The following is an 18969-nucleotide window of genomic DNA, read 5'->3' as shown; positions in this document are numbered from 1 at the left end:
CATAAGCGTCTTCATGCGATCATACCGTGGTATAGCGTCATCGTCCAGAAGCTTATTAAACTTCTGCTTGGCACTCCACGAGCTGATTCTAGTTAAGCATTCTGTAGGCGTGGTTGAGACCATCGGTGAAAGTCTTGTCGACAGTGCTAGTGCTGTTTATTATGGGGTGTAAGTGGCTGGAGAACTGGGTGTGGTTGTAGACCCGAGATATGCGGGCAATGGAGATGATTTGCTTGATCGAAATTGTAGAGCCAAACAGTGGAAGGAAGGAGAACGAGCACAATGGCTTGCTGCAGAAATATAGCGAAGGCGCTGCGCTAGAACGCTTTGAGCACAGGAAAGAAACGCGCAACACATGTCTTCGTCGCTCTTCACTTCCATAGCTTTCAATCTCTCTATACTTGTGTGTGATCTATCCGCTTCACCAATTCACCTCTTTTCCGCTCGACTTCGCAGTCAGTCGACCACTGTTCAATATGACAGGCCCTGATGGGGCGGGCCTTCAAGCGCGAAGACGAAGAGCAAGCAAAGATAATTAAGGCTCGTAACGACGACTGCGATTATGCAGACGACAGCGAGCACGTAGATGATGGTGGAGAGACAGAGCATGGCTAGTCCGTCGAAAAATAGGAGATGCACGATATATACAAGGACGATACGGCTTCGGACTACAAGCAGGTAAAGGTAAAGCTCTAGCGAATTTCAAAGGTAAGAAATTTATCGGTTCTGAGATCATGAGCAGTCAATGAATTAAGCAAAAGACTGCCAGTGAAAACATCAGTTTGAAAATCTTACGATCCGCCAACCATGACACTCTCCACGGTTTCAGCCTGAGTGAGCCAGCCGTCAAATTCACCGATTCCTCAACTCCCATCTTAGACAACTCCATCCAGTCTGTTCAGGTCCACAACATCCACTGCGATATCACGCCCAGATACACCCCGGGCCTGGATGCGCTGCTACACATCCTCCACTTGCCTCATAATGACAATCGCCGGTGGAGGCTACTGGTGGGCAGAATATGATTTTACGATCACGAGCAGGCTGATGGTGTCGTGATTCGGGCATGGCGAGTACAGGCTGTCAACGATTCCAACCGCAGGCAGAGCCCGCCAATGCGTTCACTATGCATACGTACGTACAATCCAACGACTACAACCAGCCATGCAAGGAGACCGCCAAAAAGAAACGCGACGTGAAACCCGGTACACTTTGCACAGGATGTTGGTCCCAGGGAACCGCTGCAGAGTGCGTTCGGAGATACACCATTGCAATCATCACTCATGCTGTCTGCACATAGTCGGAAAACAACAAAGGTGATCAGCTCGGCCAGATCAAGGTTGTTATCATGAGTCGGGCAACTTTCGATATGAACACAGACGCCTGGAAGAAAGTTTACGTCACAGGCGGAGCACCTGGTGGTGCCAATGACAACCTCAGGTTCATCGATGTGGCTAGCCTTCTCCATCCAAAAGCAAGAGTTAACAACACGCTCCACCTTGGAACACTCGGCTCATTATAAAAAGACATGTGACTCAATTCTAGCTGTATATATACCACACGTTTGATGAGCTTCTTTCTACTGTATTAACAGTGCGCTTTACTTAGCTAGTGTTTATAGGTAGCGGCTCATTTCTATGCTTTTCTGTTCGTCCCACAAGAAGACCGTGTTGATTCCAAAAAGAAAAGTGGCCAATGGTACAGGATACTTGTCCTGAGCAGCTCGCTAATAGAGCAGACAACCACTGTGATGTAGAGATGTTGATTATCCGCTACCTTACTCGCATTACCTACAGTTCCTCGTATTGAAAGCTGCTAACAGGAAGCACGCATCTGACAGTCGACCATTCGCGCAAATGAGTTGGGGGACAGTTGCAACAAAGATCGACACCCTGGAACTTCCACATGTAGGCATATTGGCTACGAATACCCCACACGGACGGCCATGGCGTTTTGGTTCGGCGATACAGCCGAGCCACCTACCATCGCTCGGTCTTCCTTGCGCCGCTTCCCGACCACCTGTTGCCCCCGGCTTCCCGCTTGGGTAAGTCCTGATGACGTCGTGGCTTCGTTGCCGCTCTCCCGCCTCCACAGATTTTCCCCAGACGGGTTTATTTCCGCCGAACCAAGCAGCCAAGGCGTGTGGATTCTTTGGATGGGGTGCACTAGTGAGGTTTCGCGGCAAGGGGTGAAAGCGTGATCCTGGGGTGATGTCCAAAGCCCAGTTTGCTGTGCTGAATGTTTGGTGGGTGCGTATTTGGCCTGGTTGCATTGTATGGTCGACACGGGATGGTAGTTTGTGTAAACCGTCGCCTTGGATGACGGTTTCTTGGATTCTTCATATAGCCAATGTAGATCCCTGTTGAGATTGCTGTTTCTTACTTCTCTCTCTCTCTCTCTCTTCCGACCCTTGGTTTCTCCTTGTGGCCTCATCATCGTCCTACTGTGTTGGCTTTTCCACCGACTCTCCCGTGCGCGCTTTGAGTCGCGCCAATTACCACAACCGCCACAACCACCACCATCATGATCAGAACACCGTACCTCAAGTGGTACGGACGGGGCTTTCGCCTCCGCGCCGCCATTACGATTGCGTGCCAGATGGCGTTTGTCCTTTTTGGCTACGATCAGGGCGTGTTCAGTGGAATCGTGGGGAATGCGCATTTCTTGGAGACGTTCAACCACCCGAGTCCCGCGCTCGAAGGCATCATCGTGTCGATTTATAACTTGGGATGCTTTTCGGGGTGTATACTTACTTTTATGTTTGCGGAGCAGACGGGAAGGAAGCTGGCCATGTGGATTGCTATGGTGTGGATCATTGTGAGCAGCCGCTTTATCTCTCTCTACTTAATACAGTTGTTTGGGATACTAATGTGCGTGTGGATTTGTAGGTCGGCGCTGCCTTGCAAACATCGGCCTTCTCGGTTCCTCATATCATGGTCGCGCGCTTCCTCACGGGTATTGGAACCGGGATTGAAACTTCGACTGTGCCCATGTACCAATCCGAGCTGTGCGAAGCCAACAAGCGCGGCCGCCTCGTGGCGTCGGAGCCGCTGTTCGTTGGCGTAGGCATCGTGATCGCGTACTGGTTCGACTACGGCATGTCTTTCGTCCCCGGATCCATTGCCTGGCGGCTGCCAATCGCGTGTCAGGTGATCTTCGCAGTGGTTCGTATTCTCTCTTGATGCCGCTCCCAAGAAACACACCTCATACATGTTCAGGTCGTCATCATTCTCGTCTTCGGACTCCCCGAGTCCCCCCGCTACCTGTACAAGCACGGCAGCCACGCCGAAGCCCTGCAGATCCTGTGCGACGTGTACGACGGCTCGCCCGAGGATCCCAAGATCGCAAAGGAAAATCGCGAGGTCCTCGAGGCGCTGAAGGCTGAAGAAGAGACGGGTGAATACAAATGGTCCCAACTCCTCAAGAAAGACCGCGTACAGACCGGCCGCCGCGTACTGCTGGCCTACGGCGCGCAGTTCATGAATCAAATGGGGGGGATTAATTTATGTTGAACTGATGTGTTGATTCTTCTATCTAGGATTTGAGCAGGTATATATACCTGCTCAGAGAGATATGCTAAGAATAGCACAGATAGTCTAAAAGACTGCAAATAGGTTTAAAACCTAAGGCTTAAAACGCCAAGAGTGAGGTGTGAAAGAGACCTTTGTTAACACCCTCCCTAGCTCTAAACACCTTACTACTCCCCCTTAAGCTAAACTAGGACAGAGCTGCTTGTTAATAAGGTAGATAGAATTCCTTCCCCTAGCTAGGCTAGATTCTGATAGAATAGCGTCTTAGGCAGAGGCTTTGTAAATAGATTAGCTAGGTTGTCTTTACCTAATATCTAGCTAGGTGTAATATCTCTATTTTTAATATATTCTTAAATGTAGTAGTACCTAATATTAATATGTTTTATCTAACTGTAAAACTTAGGATTCTTAGTTAGCTTTAGAGCGGCTATATTATTAATTACTAAGGGTATTAATAGTTAAGTAGAGTAATTAATAACTAGTAATATCTTAGTATAGAATCCTTTTAACTATATAGCTTCTTTGCACGTATTAGATATAGCAATATATTTAGCTTTAGTTAATAAGCTTAAGATAGTCTTTTAGTGCTAAGAGTACTAAGATACAGGACAGCCTACTAGTATAAACACCTAGCCTGTTATAGATTTACTAGTATTAATATTACTTCCCTAATTACTGTCTACGTACCCTCTTAGTACAGGGTTACTATTCTTAGAGAAGAACAGTCCTTAGGAGGATTATCCTAAGAGGTATTAAAATAAGTTTAGTATTGCATCTATATAGTTCTAATTTAGATTTATTATATATTATAACACTAGTAAGACACAAAAGGTAAGGCTCTACACTATTTTAGATTAAAGGTAGTTAAGTAATCCTACTATAGACATGTACCTTGTCTTAAATATAGGGTCTGCTATAGTATCTGTTTCTTTAAGAAGCTTTTAGGTAGGATCTAGGGATATAGTTGCTGTCTTTACACCTAAGAGTCTATACTTACTAAGGGCTTATTAAGTAAAACCCTTCTAATAAATGTGTAGCCCTTCTAGCAGCTACTAAAGCTAAAGACTAAGATACTATAACGCCTAACCAGCGTCTGTTATTTTAAAAGCAGCAGTAATCTCTTACTTAAACAGCGCAATCTAAGTATTTATAGGACTAAAGATGTTAATATTATTAATATATACTGTTAGAATGAGTTATTATTTTAGATAAAAGAAGACACATTTATTATAGCTAGAAAGTGTTTAGTTATTTTTAAGTAGCTATATTTATAGCTTGCAGTACTATAATTAGGGGGATTGTTTAAGCCTATAGAGGGCTTTACGTAGGTAGAGGATATTACTAGGGTTAGTATACCTCTAGGGAGGATAAATGTAAATTTCCTTAGTAACGTCTCTATTAAGGAAGGCAGTAACTACGTCTATTTAATAGCAGGTCTATCCTATAATTATTATAAGTGTAAATAAGAGTTAGTAAGTAGCTGCCTTTATAACACTAGAATAGGTCTCTATAAAATTATACCTTTTAACTTATTAAAAACCCCTTATAACTATGCAGGCCTTATACTTTAGTACCTCTCCTACTAGCCCTAGCTTCTTTTTAAGCACCTACTTTGTAGTAAGGGCTTTTTATTCTAGTAGAAGTTTAGTAATCTCCTATGTCTTGTTCTCTAATAGACTGTTATATTTAGTTTTAATAGCGTACTTCTATTAACTTACGTCTAAACTTCTTATAGCTTTAGAGTAAGATTCTAGATTAGGTAGTAAGGCCTTATTTACTAGCTCTTATAGAGTAGAAAGCAATATAGCAGTTAAGAATGCTTCTAGTAAAGTTATATTTACTAATTTATACTGTGTACGTTCCTTAGCTTATTTAGAGTAGATATCCTTATCTTCTAAGTCTAAAGTAAGAAGTTCTTAGCCTTCTTAAAGGTTCCTGTTCTTTCTTTTCTGTTTGCTTAACTAAGCAATATTGTTAGTTTTAGTAAGATTGCAAACAATGTCTCTATTCTTACTAGCTTAAAACATGTAAGTTGCTACAGCCTTAATCTTACTAGGGGTAACCTAGTTTGTGCACTAGTTTGTATTTAGTACTATACTCTAAAAGTATATTTAATATAGTAGTCTGCCTTATTTAAAGTTATAGGTAATTCTTATGCTATATTTATAGTAGGACTAGCAGTAGAAGCAGCCTAGTCTTGTTTCTAGATCTAGATTATAGTAGTTAATGTTGGAGTTCTGTTTAGATGTTCTATCTGTCTCTAGTATAGGGTTAACTAGTACAGTTATCTATTAAGTGCTGTCTGCTAAGTTGTATATACACCTAGAGTGTACTATATTTATATAACATCTATAGGGTTAGTTTCTATTATAAATTGTATTTTAGCTCTAGCAATTAAGACAAGCTAGGTATGCTTTTATTTAGTTATACTCCTCCTAGGAACAGCAGTACAAATTTAGTAGGGCGCAGGAACTGCAGAGACGTACTAGGTTAATAGGCAGTTTTGTATTATAGTAGCAGTTCCTTAACTAATATATATAGCAGTAATTGCTATATATAAGTTCTTACTTATCTATAATAAGTATATTACTAAACTTATAAGAGTTAGGGAGCTTACTGCTTATACTAAGTTATAGAGGATAACAAACCCTCTCTACTCTTTTATATTAAGCGCATCTATCTCCTTTAATCTTCTAATAGTTTAAACTGTAGTTAAAACAGGACTAGCATCTTTTGTAGTTAGAGACCCTTACCTAGAGCTTTATTTCTTAATTTCCCTCCTTTCTTTTGTAAGAAAGAGGAACATCCTCTTCTAACGCTAAACCCTAGGTTATAGGTTTCTTTCTCTAACCTAAGACATACTATTTATTTAGATTCCTATTAAAATAATGTTTATAGTTCTTATAGAGTAATTTGCTATCTAGACCCTATGCGTTACTATATACTCCTATATATAGTGTATTACACTACTTATTACTACAGCGTTTTTCTTTAGCTGTAGCACCTGTAATAGGGTAACTACGCCTTTATAGAGGCAGAAAGCTATTAGGATCTAGGTTAGAGTTAGAGGCTAGTACCTTATTTGCTGTAACACAGCCTTAAAAACAGATTAGAACAGGTATGTTGTCTGTTTTATAGCATAATATAGTGTCTATTAGTAAGTTAGGCACTAATTTAGTAGATTCTATTTTACTAGATTCCTCTTTATTTAGGTTATCTCAATCTACTTAAGGAATTATATAGTCCCTCTTAAGATCTTATATTCTATTTAAGTTAAAATAGATTAAGCAGTCCTTTCTAAGTTACTTATCCTTATTATTAGAGTTGTAGTTTCCTAGATAGAAATTATAATCTAAGAGAGGTTAAGTTGTATATAGGCCTGTATAGTTATTATTACCTACCCTAACAAAGCTTTATAAAGATTTAGGTAAGCTTAAGGCTAACTTAGATACTACTATAGCTGCTAGTAGGGGGAAAAATCTTAAGGTAGCCCTAGGACCCCTACTTAGGGTAACTAGGCTTTCTTCTAACAGATAGTTATCTAAATTAGGCTTAGATCTTATATCCTTGTTATTAGCTAGGCTGTTAGAAACAGCAGTGTTTTCTTATAAAGAGGGTTAGGGTAGGATTAGACTTCTTATTACTAATAATTAATAGAGGTTATTAAGACCTTGCCTATTGTCTACAACTATGTATGCAACGCGCTTAACAGTCTTACTATTAGAATCCTAGACCCTGTAGATAGACTTGTTTTTACAGCTAATAAAGTGACCTAGCTATCTACAGGCATTATAGAGCTTTTATCTTTATTTCTTATTAGTGTAGCTTACGTAGACTCTGCTACCCTAAGTACACTTATAAGAAAGGTCTAGTTAATAACCCTCTTCTAGCTTCTATAGTGTTTTCTTATTATAATTTACTTATATTAGTGTCCTATTCTTTAGCTAGCTAGCATATTCTATAGCCTCTAGCTACAGAGAATCTAGCAGTATAGATGTTTAGAGAAATACGTTTCTGTGTTCTTCTAGAATTTTCCTTATCTAGCCCCTAATAGTATTATTGTAGATTATAGTGCTTGCACCTTCACACAGTATCTAGTTAACCTGCTTAGCTACCCTAACTTAATAGTAAGCGTAGGGAGCAATAGGTTTAATAGTAACCCTCTTCTTTACGCACTAGGTCTTAAACAGACCCTAGTTAAACTAGTTATTAATATAATAACGTTATATAGTTATATTATATTACGTCTCTTCCCTCTTATAAAGTGCGCAAAGGAGATCTAGAAAGCCTCCTAAATTTAGAATATAAATAATTTTAGTAGTATATGTTGTATTATTAGTGTAGAAACACATATACTAGGTTAAGTCCTAGCTAAGAACTAAATATAGCCCCTATATGTCTATATACACTGACTCCCTCTTCTAGTAATACCTAACTTATATAGGCTTACGTAGAATTCTTATAATAGCCCTTAAAGTAGTATAAACTAGGCAGATCTAGCTAAGTTTTACTTTAATCTGCTCCTTTGTTATATTTAAGCTAGTAGACTAAGCGCATAACTGTATTATACGCAAAAGGCTTAAGTGTCTAAGGTATTAATATTCCTTCTATACTGTATTAGTAAAATTAACGTTAGCTATAAATAGTGTTGCTACTTATATAGCCTTAGTGTTGTTAATAAGAAGCTGTAGATAGTACAGTCTATTCTTCTAGTAGGCACAGCTAATAATGTAACCTTTATTAGTATATAGTTCTATAACATTACTACCAGCTTTCTAGGATCCTAGTATTCTAGCTTAAGCAAGCTTAGAAACAGAGAGTAAGTTACAGTAACTTATAGGAGCATAGGCAACCTTATATAGGGTTAGAAGGAACATATTACTATTACTATCTTCTAGTATAAGCTCTACTGTGCCTCCTCCTATAATATGTATATTAGAACCCTAGCTTATAGTGCTAACCTTAGTATTAAAGGTATAAAGTGTTATAAACTTTATAGTATTATTACAGATATATATATTTACACTAGAGTCTAGGATCTATACATTAGGAGGAAGTGTAGAGGTAGCTACTGTAAGGCACAGTTTATTAACTGTAGTAGAACTACTAAGTAATTACATTAGATATTAGTCTAGAATAGCTAAAGGTAATACTTTTATATTTAGAGTAATTTATATAGTAAAGACAGTAGCTAGATATAATGTACTACTTAGGTAGATATATTCTAGGTAGCAACTATAAGGGTTATAAACGCCCTCCTTCCTAGTACGTTAGTACTCTCTCCCTTCCTCTCCCTTACTATAAAAGCCCCTCAGGCTACCCGTCTAAGGACTATTATTAGCAAGGGTTTAGGAGGGGGGATTAATAAGTTTATTACCTTTAATAGTAGTGTTCTTTACGCCTTATAAAGAGATAAGGAAGCCCTTTATATCTATTATTGTTATTACTACTATACTACTTAGCTTAGCCTTAGAGTTAGGGCTATAGTTAAACTAATTATTTAGACAGCGTTTATTCTAAGGACGTTGTTTAGGGTAAATCTTCTAGCAATTTGCCTTAATATAACCCTAGATTCTATAGCTAGTGTATTTATTATAGATTATTTATTATAGAGTAATCTAGCAGTTAATAAACTAATTATACTGCTACTAATTTAGGTATAAGAAGACATTACTATAATTACTATAGTTGTTACTATAATCTATATAGTTATTATAGCGTTAAAAGTAATTTAGTTTTATATTATAGGGATTAGAACGTTAAGTATTATAGTAGATGTCTTACTCTTACAACTAGCTAGACTTAAACGTTAGAAGTTAAGTAATAACATAGTTAAGCTGCTTAAATTTAGGGTCTATATTACGTAGAAGATAATACTATATTATAAACTCTTAGAATATAAAGTAATATATAAGACTACAAATAATCTTACTAATAATTATTAGATTATTGTAATAACTACTAGCCTTTTAAACATCTTAGGTAGTATTCTTAATGGCATTAATATAGTCCTAATGTCACGGGTGTTCTCCCTACAACAGGGGATACCTCGGACAGACCCCGGGCCAAGCCTAGAGACCTACCGACCAGTATATAATATCCACACACCTAAAGACTTATCTATTAAGGATTCGTCTTATCTCTTAATATCACCTATTATTTTATCCTATATCGCTCTGCTCTATTGCCTGCCTACAGTGCCCTTACAATTCAAATCCTTCATACTTCCTCTCAGAACAGGCAGCCAATTGGCAGCAGAGAGACAGGAAAAAACTCAGCCATCAGCAATGGCTGGAGGACGACGCAACCTCCGCTCAACCACTAGCGACGTGGAGGAGTTGCCCCCTCGCGACGACCTCGGTCAGGAGCCGGATGCGCAACGCCGCGACGACGCGCCCAGGGTATCGCCGGCACCCATGGAGCCACCGCTCAACCCTCACATCAGGGGCGGGTCAGCCACCACGGCGGCAGGCATCGCAACGCCAGACGTCCCAACGCCACGCGTCACACAAATAGAGTCGCTACAGGCTTCCATCCTGTTATTGCTAGAGGCACTCAACAAGGCAGAATTGTCCGGCGCCCCCAAACAAGAAATCGAAATCCGGCAGCAGCAATTTAACCGGGCAGTGGAGACCCTGCAGCGGACGCACGTCGGACCCACGCCGGGTAGCCACCGCCCAGCGTTCAACGAGGCAGGCAAGATAATGCGAGTCCTCAACAACGTCCAACCTAAGCCAAAACTTGGGACAGATAACAAGCCTCCATTAACCTAGCAGGTGGACTAGTAGATTAAGGACATAGACACGGCGTTCTAGTACACTTAAGTAGTTAAAGACTCTATAACCTGCACCTATTGGATTATGGGCACTATCCACTATAGTGTCTATTAAGAATTGATCCAACAACGTATTAACGAGGGATTAATCCGAGCCTGGGCCGACCTCTGCGCAGAGGAGGAGCAGCTTGTACAAGACCCAGTCTTCACTCGGTACGAGAACTACGATAAGTACTTCAACTTCATTAGGAAGGTGTTGACGGAATCGTCGGCCTTCCACTCATAGTTGAAGTACTTATCGTAGTTCTTGTACCGAGTAAAGACTGGGTCTTGTACAAGCTGCTCCTCCTCTGCGCGGAGGTTGGCCTAGGTTCGGATTGATCCCTCGTTGATACGTTGTTGGATCAATTCTTAATAGACACTATAGTAGATAGTGCCCATAATCTAATAGGTGCAGGTTACAGAGTCTTTAACTACTTAAGTGTACTAGAACGCCGTGTCTATGTCCTTAATCCACTGGTCCACCTGCTAGGTCGATGGAGGCTTGTTATCTGTCCCAAGTTTTGGCTTAGGTTGGACGTTGTTGAGGACTCGCATTATCTTGCCTGCCTCGTCGAACGCTGGGCGGTGGCTACCCGGCGTGGGTCCGACGTGCGTGCAGAGGAGGAGCAGCTTGTACAAGACCCAGTCTTCACTCGGTACAAGAACTACGATAAGTACTTCAACTATGAGTGGAAGGCCGACGATTCCGTCAACACCTTCCTAATGAAGTTGAACAAGCGGGAGTCTCTACTGCCCCGCAACTTCGCTAAGTTTAACGACGGCACAGATAACTATAAGTTCAAGATAGCGTTTGTATGGAGCCTTACTCCCCACAAACTCTGACGTAAGATCCAGCGCAATAGCAGCCTGGAACACATCACTAAGTGGATAGAGTTTGAACGGGCCCTCTGTAACGCAGAGACCGCAACAGTCCCCTTAAACTCAAGCCTCCAGGCTGAAGGCAGCGGTCAAAACAAAAGACCTTACTCTTCTCCTAATAGGGGAGGATTTAAAAGGCACCACAGCCAGGCCTCAACCCCCTCCGGGAGCGACGCCGGAAAGCAGCCGGGAGACTCCCGGCCAGCAACCAATAACGCTAATTTGTCAGGCGGCAAGGGGTCCCATAGGGGCAATTACCACCAACAATCCAATAGGGGTGGTTATCATCAGCAACAGGGCCATTAGAGAGGCCGCGGAGGTAGCAACCAACAGTCCAGTGGAAGCAACCAGGGAAATAGGAAGCCCTAGTCGCCAACCTTTCCCACCTACAACTGGGGCCAGAAACCAAAGGGAAGCAGACCCGCATAGCGGTCACTGTCCAGCTGATTAACTCTGAGGGCAACCCTAAAACTCTCCGGGCCCTGTACGACTCAGGCTTGGAACTGAACCTTATCGCCGCACAGGTAGCCATAGACCTAGGACTCAACCCGGCGGGGACTGACCAGCGACCGAACGCGGTAGTCCTAGACGATACAAAGCTGTCGTTGATTGAGCAGTACCAGTTAACGATGGTCTGCCACAACAGCAAGGGAACACCCAAAACAGTTAGGCCAACCAAATTCTGGTCCACACTATTCGTTGGGTACAACCTAGTATTGGGGTATCTATGGCTGGCTGAGGCAGACCCATGTATCCGTTTCTCCACAGGAACCTACAAGTGGTTCACTGACAACGTCGAGAGAGTCCAGCTGGTGACCGCCGAACAATTGTTCAGTGATCTGGAGCCAGGCGAGCAGCCATACCTGCTACAGCCCGAGAGTCTGGGCATAGGTGGTCCAGCAGACGTCCATCGGACGGACGCCGGACAGACGCCGGACGCGCCCCTCGCCGAATGGTTAAGGATTATGGCAGTAGGAATCAACGGCGGCCCTATCCCAGAAGATGACGCCCCAGATATAGAGGAGCTCAAGTATGTGCCAGAGCACCTCCATCACAAGTAGTTTGCCTTCAGCAAACGGCAGACAAGTGTGTTGGCACCACACTGGGAGTATAATCACTCTATAGATATCAAGGCTGGTGCCAAGGTTCCCAACCTCCCAATCTATAACCTGTCCCGCCGAGAGCTGGATATACTCCGGGAATACCTCAAGGCAGCACAGGAGAAGGGCTGGATCCGCCCAAGCAAGTCGCCGGCGGGAGCCCCCATCCTGTTCGTCCCCAAACCCGATAGTACTATGAGACTGTACGTCAATTACCTGGGATTGAATAAGATAACCATTAAGAACCGGTATCCTATCCCACTGGTGAGCGAAATGATGGATCAACTGTCGAAAGCGAAGGTCTTCACTAAGCTGGATCTACGTGACGCCTATCACAGGCTCCAGATCAAGGAGGGCGATGAGTGGAAGACCGCGTTCAAGACGCGATACGGTCATTTCAAATACCTGGTTATGCCGTTCGGGCTGGCTAACGCACCAGCCATGTTCCAATCCTATATCTACCGAGCCCTAGGAGGCTTACTAGATAGGATCTGCGTGGTGTACCTAGACAACATCCTTATCTATTCCCAGAACGAGGAGGACCACAACAAGCACGTTGAGGAGGTCCTAGATCGTCTGGTTGAGTAGGGGATGTTCGCGAAGGCAAGCAAATACGTCTTCTCCAGTAAATCAGTGGAGTTTCTGGGATTTGTTATCACCCCAGACAGTGTGGTAATGGACCCTGAGAGGGTCCGTACCATCACCAAATGGCCCAAACCATCTAGTTATAAGGATATTTAAGTGTTCTTAGGCTTTGCCAACTTTTATTAGCAATTTATATTCAACTATTTAGGAATCGTCTGGCCGCTCATCGACCATATGACGGCCGCCCAGCGCCCAGAGGAGGACTGGGGGGTCCCCGGTCAAGAAGAGGGGGGGGCGAAACCAAAGAAGAGTTAGAAGGGACCAACAAAATGGTATAAACTATAGCACTGGCCAGAGGAAGCTCGCACAGCGTTCCTCACGATCAGGGAGAAGTTCACAGGGGCCCCAGTGCTTCAGCACTTTGACCTGAACAAGCCTATTATTGTCCTTACTGACGCGTCAGATTTCGCTATAGCAGCCATCCTGTTGCAACCCCAAACGTCCAACCTGGCCACAGAGCTTTAGATGAAGCCTGTGGCGTATTGGAGCCGGAAGTTCACAGGCCCATCCATTAGATGGCACACCCACGATAAAGAACTGTCCGCGATCGTCAAAGCCTTTAGGCAATAGAGACACTATCTCAAACACGCCCCAGCAACAATCAGAGTACTCTCAGATCACAACAACCTGAGGTACTTCATAACAACAAAGGAGCTCTCTCCTAAACAAGCCCGATGGGCGGAGGAGCTAGCAAGATTCGACTTTGAAGTCGAATACAAGCCGGGACCTAAAAACGCGGCAGACGGCCCATTAAGGCGTCCAGATTACGCACAAGGTCTTAAGGTTAGAGAACAGCAGGCCCTGCGGGACGCCATGCTACCCACCTTACAACAGAAGCTTCAGATCTAGACAATTCGCGAGTCCAGGGCTTAACACGATGCACAGGCAACATCTGGGCTTGACGTGCCCGTGGCAGACCCAGCAGGGGTCCAGCAACCACCCGAAGTCGTCCCTGAGGAATTCCACCGGCATCAGGTCGGCCATAGAGATTCGTCTCCCACAGATCCCAATCCTCCATCCATTAACCAAAGTCAGGATCGGCCCGTTACCGAAGCCAGGGGACCGAACTTTGACGTCGCAGAAGCTCTCCTTCGTAGCCTAGACGGCAGAGTCGGTGCCCCTACAAACCTTGCGAACAAAGCCGCGCAAGGAGATTCCGCTTTTGCCCTAGATACACCAGCAATCCTAGCAGATTTTGTCAAGCAGGTCCAGCAACGGGACGTACTATACCCCGGAAAGCTGTCACTAACAACCAGGACGGATGGCGGAGCGAAGAAGGCACAACACCACTGGGAGGTTGACCCCAGTGGGACCTTACGCAGGAGTGGGAAAGTTTAGATTCCTGATAATATCACTCTGCGCCACACTATCCTATCAAGGAATCACAATGACCCTATGGGAGGTCACTACGGCGTAGATAAGACCGCCGAAGTACTTAAGAAGAAGTACTATTAGCCAGGGCTAATAAAGGACGTACATCACTACATCCGAAGGTGTCCCGCGTGCCAACTCCACAAAATCAGGAGGCACAAGCCGTGGGGCTTACTTACACCACTTCCAGTCCCTAATACTGCCTGGCGGCACTTCTCCCTTAACTTTGTAACAGACCTACCAAAGTCAATAGACGCTAAGGGGAACGAGTACAACGCTATACTGGTCCTTATAGACCGGTTTAGTAAGTACGTCCGGTACCTACCCTGTACCAAGACAATCACTGCCCAGCGCCTGGCCGAACTGTTAATAAAACAGAGCTTCTTGAAGCAAGGACCACCAGATACGCTGCTGTCAGATCGAGGTTCAGTGTTCACCAGCCAATTTTGGTCTGATATTTGCTACCACCTGACAATTGACCACCGGCTCAGTACAGCGTTCCATCCCCAGACAGACGGGCAAACAGAGCGTCAGAATTAGGAGTTAGAGACGTACTTACGCATATACATGAACTACTAACAGGATAACTAGGTAGACCTCCTGCCATATGCCGAGTACGCCTACAACTCCAAAGCTCACTCCGCACATAGAGAATCTCCCATCAAGGTCGCCTTTGGCACTAACCCTAAGGGATTTGACGGGATGCCCAATAAGCACTGGCTCCGAAAGCCCCCAGCTGTCTGGGACAAAGACGGAACCACGCCGGAGCTGCGTAGGCAGGTCGCCGGACGCTTAGAGCGCTGGCACAACATGTAGAGAACAGCAAAAGAGGCCTTAGAGTACACACAAAAGGGCAACGCCTGGTGGTATAATACAAAGAGGTCAGAACAACACTTCGCCAAGGGGGACTCAGTCCTCCTGCGGGCCAAGAACCTGATGACGAGCCGTCCTTCAAAGAAGTTTGACGCTCGCTACCTTGGACCATTTGTGGTACTTAGGAAGATAGGAAAGCTGGCGTACAGGCTGAAGCTCCCCCCATTAATAGACAGAGTGCACCCGGTGTTCAATGTATCATTACTTAAGCGCTGGAGGGAACCCCTAGAGAACAGCGGGTTTCAGCCAGGTCCTATCAGTATACCGGAAGACATTCTGCCTAGCAACAGGTATGAGGTCGAAGGTATACTGTCACACCGAGATTCACGTTGCAAACACAAACACGCTGGAGCCGGACCACGCTGCGCGAGAGTTCAGGCAAGGCGTCAGGCATGGCAAGGCTGACAGCTCACTGTCACAGGCCGGCATGCGGAGGAGATCCCCCGTGAATGAGCGAATCCCGCAGACCAGTTCGCGCAGGAACAGGCTGCAGGAGCCGCTGGCGATCCTCTCGCGGACGTCACCGGTTGGGGACTCACTCACTCACTCACTCACCACTCAGGCCCCAGGGATTTCGATCCCTGGCACAAGGCACCTGACCACCTAGGGGGTCGCGGAGAGTATAAACAAAAACGTCCACACGCAGGGCAGACCCCGGCCCAGTGCCGGTTGCCACTCGCGAGACGCAGGGAGCGGATAGCCCCTACACGTCTGACGAACGACAGTCACGCTCCCCACGGGTTTCAGAGCCAAGGAACGCTTCGGCGTTGACCTTCGTGACGTCTAACAGTCACGCTCCCCACGGGTTGAGCCAAAGGCCGCTTCGGCGTTGACCTTTGTGACGTCCAACAGTCACGCTCCCCACAGGTTTCAGAGCCAAGGAACGCTTCGGCGTTGACCTTCGTGACGTCTAACAGTCACGCTCCCCACAGGTTGAGCCAAAGGCCGCTTCGGCGATTAACCTTTGTGACGTCGGGTTCAAGCCACTACTCACCCATCAAGCCATAGAGCTAACAATTGCGGACTTAACCTGGGTTAAGACTCCAGCAAACAAGGAAGCGTTGCAACAACGGCGTAGCTGGCGTCTATAGGATTGCTCTTAACAGCTACCCAGCCTTACTTAATGCAGGAAAACCTGGTCGCCTGGCAACACAGCGGTGCCGCCCCAGTAGGGCACTAAGGAAGCGTTGTGACGACAGTGTAGCTGGCATCTGTAGGATTGCTCTTAAAACAGCTACCCGGCCTCACTTAATGCTGGATAGTCACCCCAGGCCACACTACATTTCTCCTGCCTAAGTTTTTCCCTCTACAGGAGGTTTTTCTAGAGCTTAATAATAGCGCTGGGGATTCCCTAAAACGGTTCGGGACGAACCTTCAGAAGGGGGGGGGCTATTGTCACAGGTGTTCTCCCTACAACAGGGGATACCTCGGACAGACCCCGGGCCAAGCCTGGAGACCCACCGACCAGTATATAATATCCACACACCTGAAGACTCATCCATCAAGGATTCGTCTTATCTCTCAATATCACCTATTATTTCATCCCATATCGCTCTGCTCTATTGCCTGCCTACAGTGCCCTTACACCTAAGCGGTGTAATAGTATATAATAGTAATAACACTAAACTAATTTTTAGCTATTTTATAGGCTTATGCGTTAGTAATACTGTACCTTAAGATAAGGTAATTATAGGCTTTCTTTAGGTTAGTAAATGCTTTAAGCTAACTATATAGTAATAGATAAACCTATATAAGAAGAAGAGCTATTACTATAGCTATAATCTTATAGCTCTTATTATATTCCTTAAGGTTAAACTTATAAAGGAATATGCAGCTACTAAAGTCTAGACCCTTTTATCCTTTATTAGCTGCTTCTTTAATAATTTTTAGGACATCTTCTAGTCTAAGCGTGCTATAACCCTGCTGTTTCTTTAACAGATTCTTATAATCCTTTTAGCTGTCTTATAGACTGTCTTCTAATTTAGACATAGTAATAGTAGCTCCTAATCTATAGAGGCTATAGTTAATAGGATCTAGTATCTTAAAGGTAAAGAACACACTAGTAAATATATCCTAGTAACCCTTACTAAGGGCAGCAACCTTAAATTATTGTTTCTAAGCGTAGGCATTGCGCTTACCTTAAAGTTAATTAAAAGAGGATAGCTCTATTTTGTTGTTATTTTTGTATATAAATTAATAGCAGTGTCTTACTAAAGGTATAAAATTAAAGTAAAACTAATATAAAATTTCTAAGTGTAAAGTAGAAGAAATAGGCTTATAACCTGTTAAACTAATATATTAATTCTTCTATCTAGGATTTAAGCAGGTATATATACCTGCTTAGAGAGATATGCTAAGAATAGCACAGATAGTCCTAAAGACTGCAAATAGGTTTGAAACCTGAGGCTTAAAACGCCAAGAGTGAGGTGTGAAAGAGACCTTTGTCAACAATTTAATTGTGTACTACATAACGTCCGTACTTCAGCTCAACGTTGGGCTGGATCGGAATCTAAGTCTGTTGATGGGGGGTGTGATCAACTGCATGTTTCCCATCGGATCACTGTACCCGACCTTCACGCTCGACAAGACGGGACGACGAAAGCCGATGATGTGGGGTTCTTTCGGATGCGGGTTCAGCATGCTGATGATTGCTGTGCTGCTGTCGTTCCAGCAGCGTGGTTCAGACGACCCAGTTGCGAAGGCGACCGCGAGCGCGAGCGTGGCGTTTTTCTTCACGGTAAGCTCCTTCACCACCATCACCATCACCGCTATAGCCACAGTCGTCTCATCTCGAGAGTATCGCTGACTCTAACGACAGTACATGCTCTCCTTTGGCGCAACCATGAACTGCATCCCGTGGGTCTACGTCCCGGAGATTCTGCCTCTCCACGTCCGCGCAAAAGGCACAGCTGTCGGGTGAGTCGAGTCTTTGCATACGTAATAACCTCATACTGACAAAGTCCAATTATCTCAGCGAATTGGTTGTGGAATTTCTTCGTCGTCATGATCACGCCGACGTTGCTCAACTCGCTGGCCTGGAAAGGTTACCTGATCTTCATGGCGCTGAATTTTAGCTTCATTCCCCTGGTTTTCTTCTGCTACCCTGAGACGGCGAACCTATCGCTCGAGGAGGTTGATTGGCTGTTCTACGAGGGCGGTGCTGTGGCGAAGAGTCGCCGGGTGAGGAAGTTTGGATGGGAGGCTGAGGACGGTGCTGTGTTGGAGCAGGGGAGCGGGGGAAGTGTGGGAAGCAACAAGGAGGAGGGTGAGGTTGGGACGGAAAAGAGGGAGCATGGATCCGCGTAGGCTTCTTCTTTCGACGTTGACTAAGACGAGGTCAAGCCAGGGTATCCACGTTGGGATTTGGCCAACCTTAATAGTCCTGGTACTCTGATTCAGCACCCCTGCACTGAATGAAAACATTCAATAAAAGACAACACTTTTCACACACCAACGTAAGAGCCTCTAGAGCCTATATCAAAGCCACACAACCTACTTTCAAATCCTAATTGTGTACCAATTGTCAGACGTCAGTACGTACACGCATCCACCATCAACGCGACATGCAGCACTTAGATATTCACGAAGAAGTGTCCGTCCTGATAGCCGTCACCTCAGGGGTTGAAAGCCCCACGGCAATTCACCCAGCAAGCAGTGGCCGCCTCTCCGTACGATAGATTGATTCATTGATCTGAACGACGTCTACGAGGATCTATGGAGTAAACCTCCCAGACGTCATTGCAAGACAAGTGAA

At 44.6% G+C, this 18969-nt stretch overlaps 6 protein-coding genes across 6 annotated transcripts, besides 27 other annotated features; all 6 read left to right on the top strand.

Annotated features, from left to right (window-relative positions):
• Positions 1–2383: 2383 nt before the first annotated feature.
• Positions 2384–2402: a tandem repeat.
• A 94-nt stretch (positions 2403–2496) lies between these two features.
• Positions 2497–2524: a tandem repeat.
• Positions 2524–3512, top strand: EKO05_0010632 (uncharacterized protein; the record flags this gene model as incomplete). Its single annotated transcript, XM_038943485.1, has 3 exons — positions 2524–2817; positions 2889–3164; positions 3219–3512. 3 exons carry the CDS (start codon positions 2524–2526, stop codon positions 3510–3512), a joined length of 864 nt encoding a protein of 287 aa, XP_038793581.1.
• A 449-nt stretch (positions 3513–3961) lies between these two features.
• Positions 3962–4016: a tandem repeat.
• A 5082-nt stretch (positions 4017–9098) lies between these two features.
• Positions 9099–9146: a tandem repeat.
• Positions 9147–9540: 394 nt separating this feature from the next.
• Positions 9541–9544: a direct repeat.
• Positions 9545–9738: a long terminal repeat.
• Positions 9545–16801: a mobile genetic element.
• Positions 9546–10596: a mobile genetic element.
• Positions 9818–10303, top strand: EKO05_0010631 (uncharacterized protein; the record flags this gene model as incomplete). The annotated part of the gene is made up of 1 exon (XM_038947271.1): positions 9818–10303. The coding sequence occupies one exon, from the start codon at positions 9818–9820 to the stop codon at positions 10301–10303; it is 486 nt and encodes a 161-aa protein (XP_038793580.1).
• Positions 10541–10962: a mobile genetic element.
• Positions 10947–15538: a mobile genetic element.
• Positions 11856–12287, top strand: EKO05_0010630 (uncharacterized protein; the record flags this gene model as incomplete). The annotated part of the gene is made up of 1 exon (XM_059637813.1): positions 11856–12287. One exon carries the CDS (start codon positions 11856–11858, stop codon positions 12285–12287), a length of 432 nt encoding a protein of 143 aa, XP_059493796.1.
• Positions 12318–12904: a mobile genetic element.
• Positions 12342–12904: a mobile genetic element.
• Positions 12384–12898: a mobile genetic element.
• Positions 12420–12910: a mobile genetic element.
• Positions 12447–12910: a mobile genetic element.
• Positions 12453–12904: a mobile genetic element.
• Positions 12453–12910: a mobile genetic element.
• Positions 12459–12865: a mobile genetic element.
• Positions 12468–12802: a mobile genetic element.
• EKO05_0010629 (uncharacterized protein) lies at positions 12600–12914 on the top strand (the record flags this gene model as incomplete). The annotated part of the gene is made up of 1 exon (XM_038943658.2): positions 12600–12914. One exon carries the CDS (start codon positions 12600–12602, stop codon positions 12912–12914), a length of 315 nt encoding a protein of 104 aa, XP_038793579.2.
• Positions 13260–13402: a mobile genetic element.
• Positions 13542–13738: a mobile genetic element.
• Positions 14427–14878: a mobile genetic element.
• Positions 14454–14878: a mobile genetic element.
• EKO05_0010628 (uncharacterized protein) lies at positions 15508–15822 on the top strand (the record flags this gene model as incomplete). The annotated part of the gene is made up of 1 exon (XM_059637812.1): positions 15508–15822. The coding sequence occupies one exon, from the start codon at positions 15508–15510 to the stop codon at positions 15820–15822; it is 315 nt and encodes a 104-aa protein (XP_059493795.1).
• Positions 15536–16989: a mobile genetic element.
• Positions 15749–15776: a tandem repeat.
• Positions 16605–16801: a long terminal repeat.
• Positions 16802–16805: a direct repeat.
• An 864-nt stretch (positions 16990–17853) lies between the features above and the next one.
• EKO05_0010627 (uncharacterized protein) lies at positions 17854–18521 on the top strand (the record flags this gene model as incomplete). The annotated part of the gene is made up of 3 exons (XM_038943465.2): positions 17854–17952; positions 18034–18131; positions 18176–18521. The coding sequence occupies 3 exons, from the start codon at positions 17854–17856 to the stop codon at positions 18519–18521; spliced, it is 543 nt and encodes a 180-aa protein (XP_038793577.2).
• Positions 18522–18969: the final 448 nt, after the last annotated feature.

Source organism: Ascochyta rabiei, chromosome 20 (assembly GCF_004011695.2).
Source record: "Ascochyta rabiei chromosome 20, complete sequence".
In the NCBI taxonomy this organism is placed as follows: Eukaryota; Fungi; Ascomycota; class Dothideomycetes; order Pleosporales; family Didymellaceae; genus Ascochyta; species Ascochyta rabiei.
Note: the sequence above shows the minus strand (reverse complement) of the source record. Positions and strands in the feature narration are given on the sequence as shown.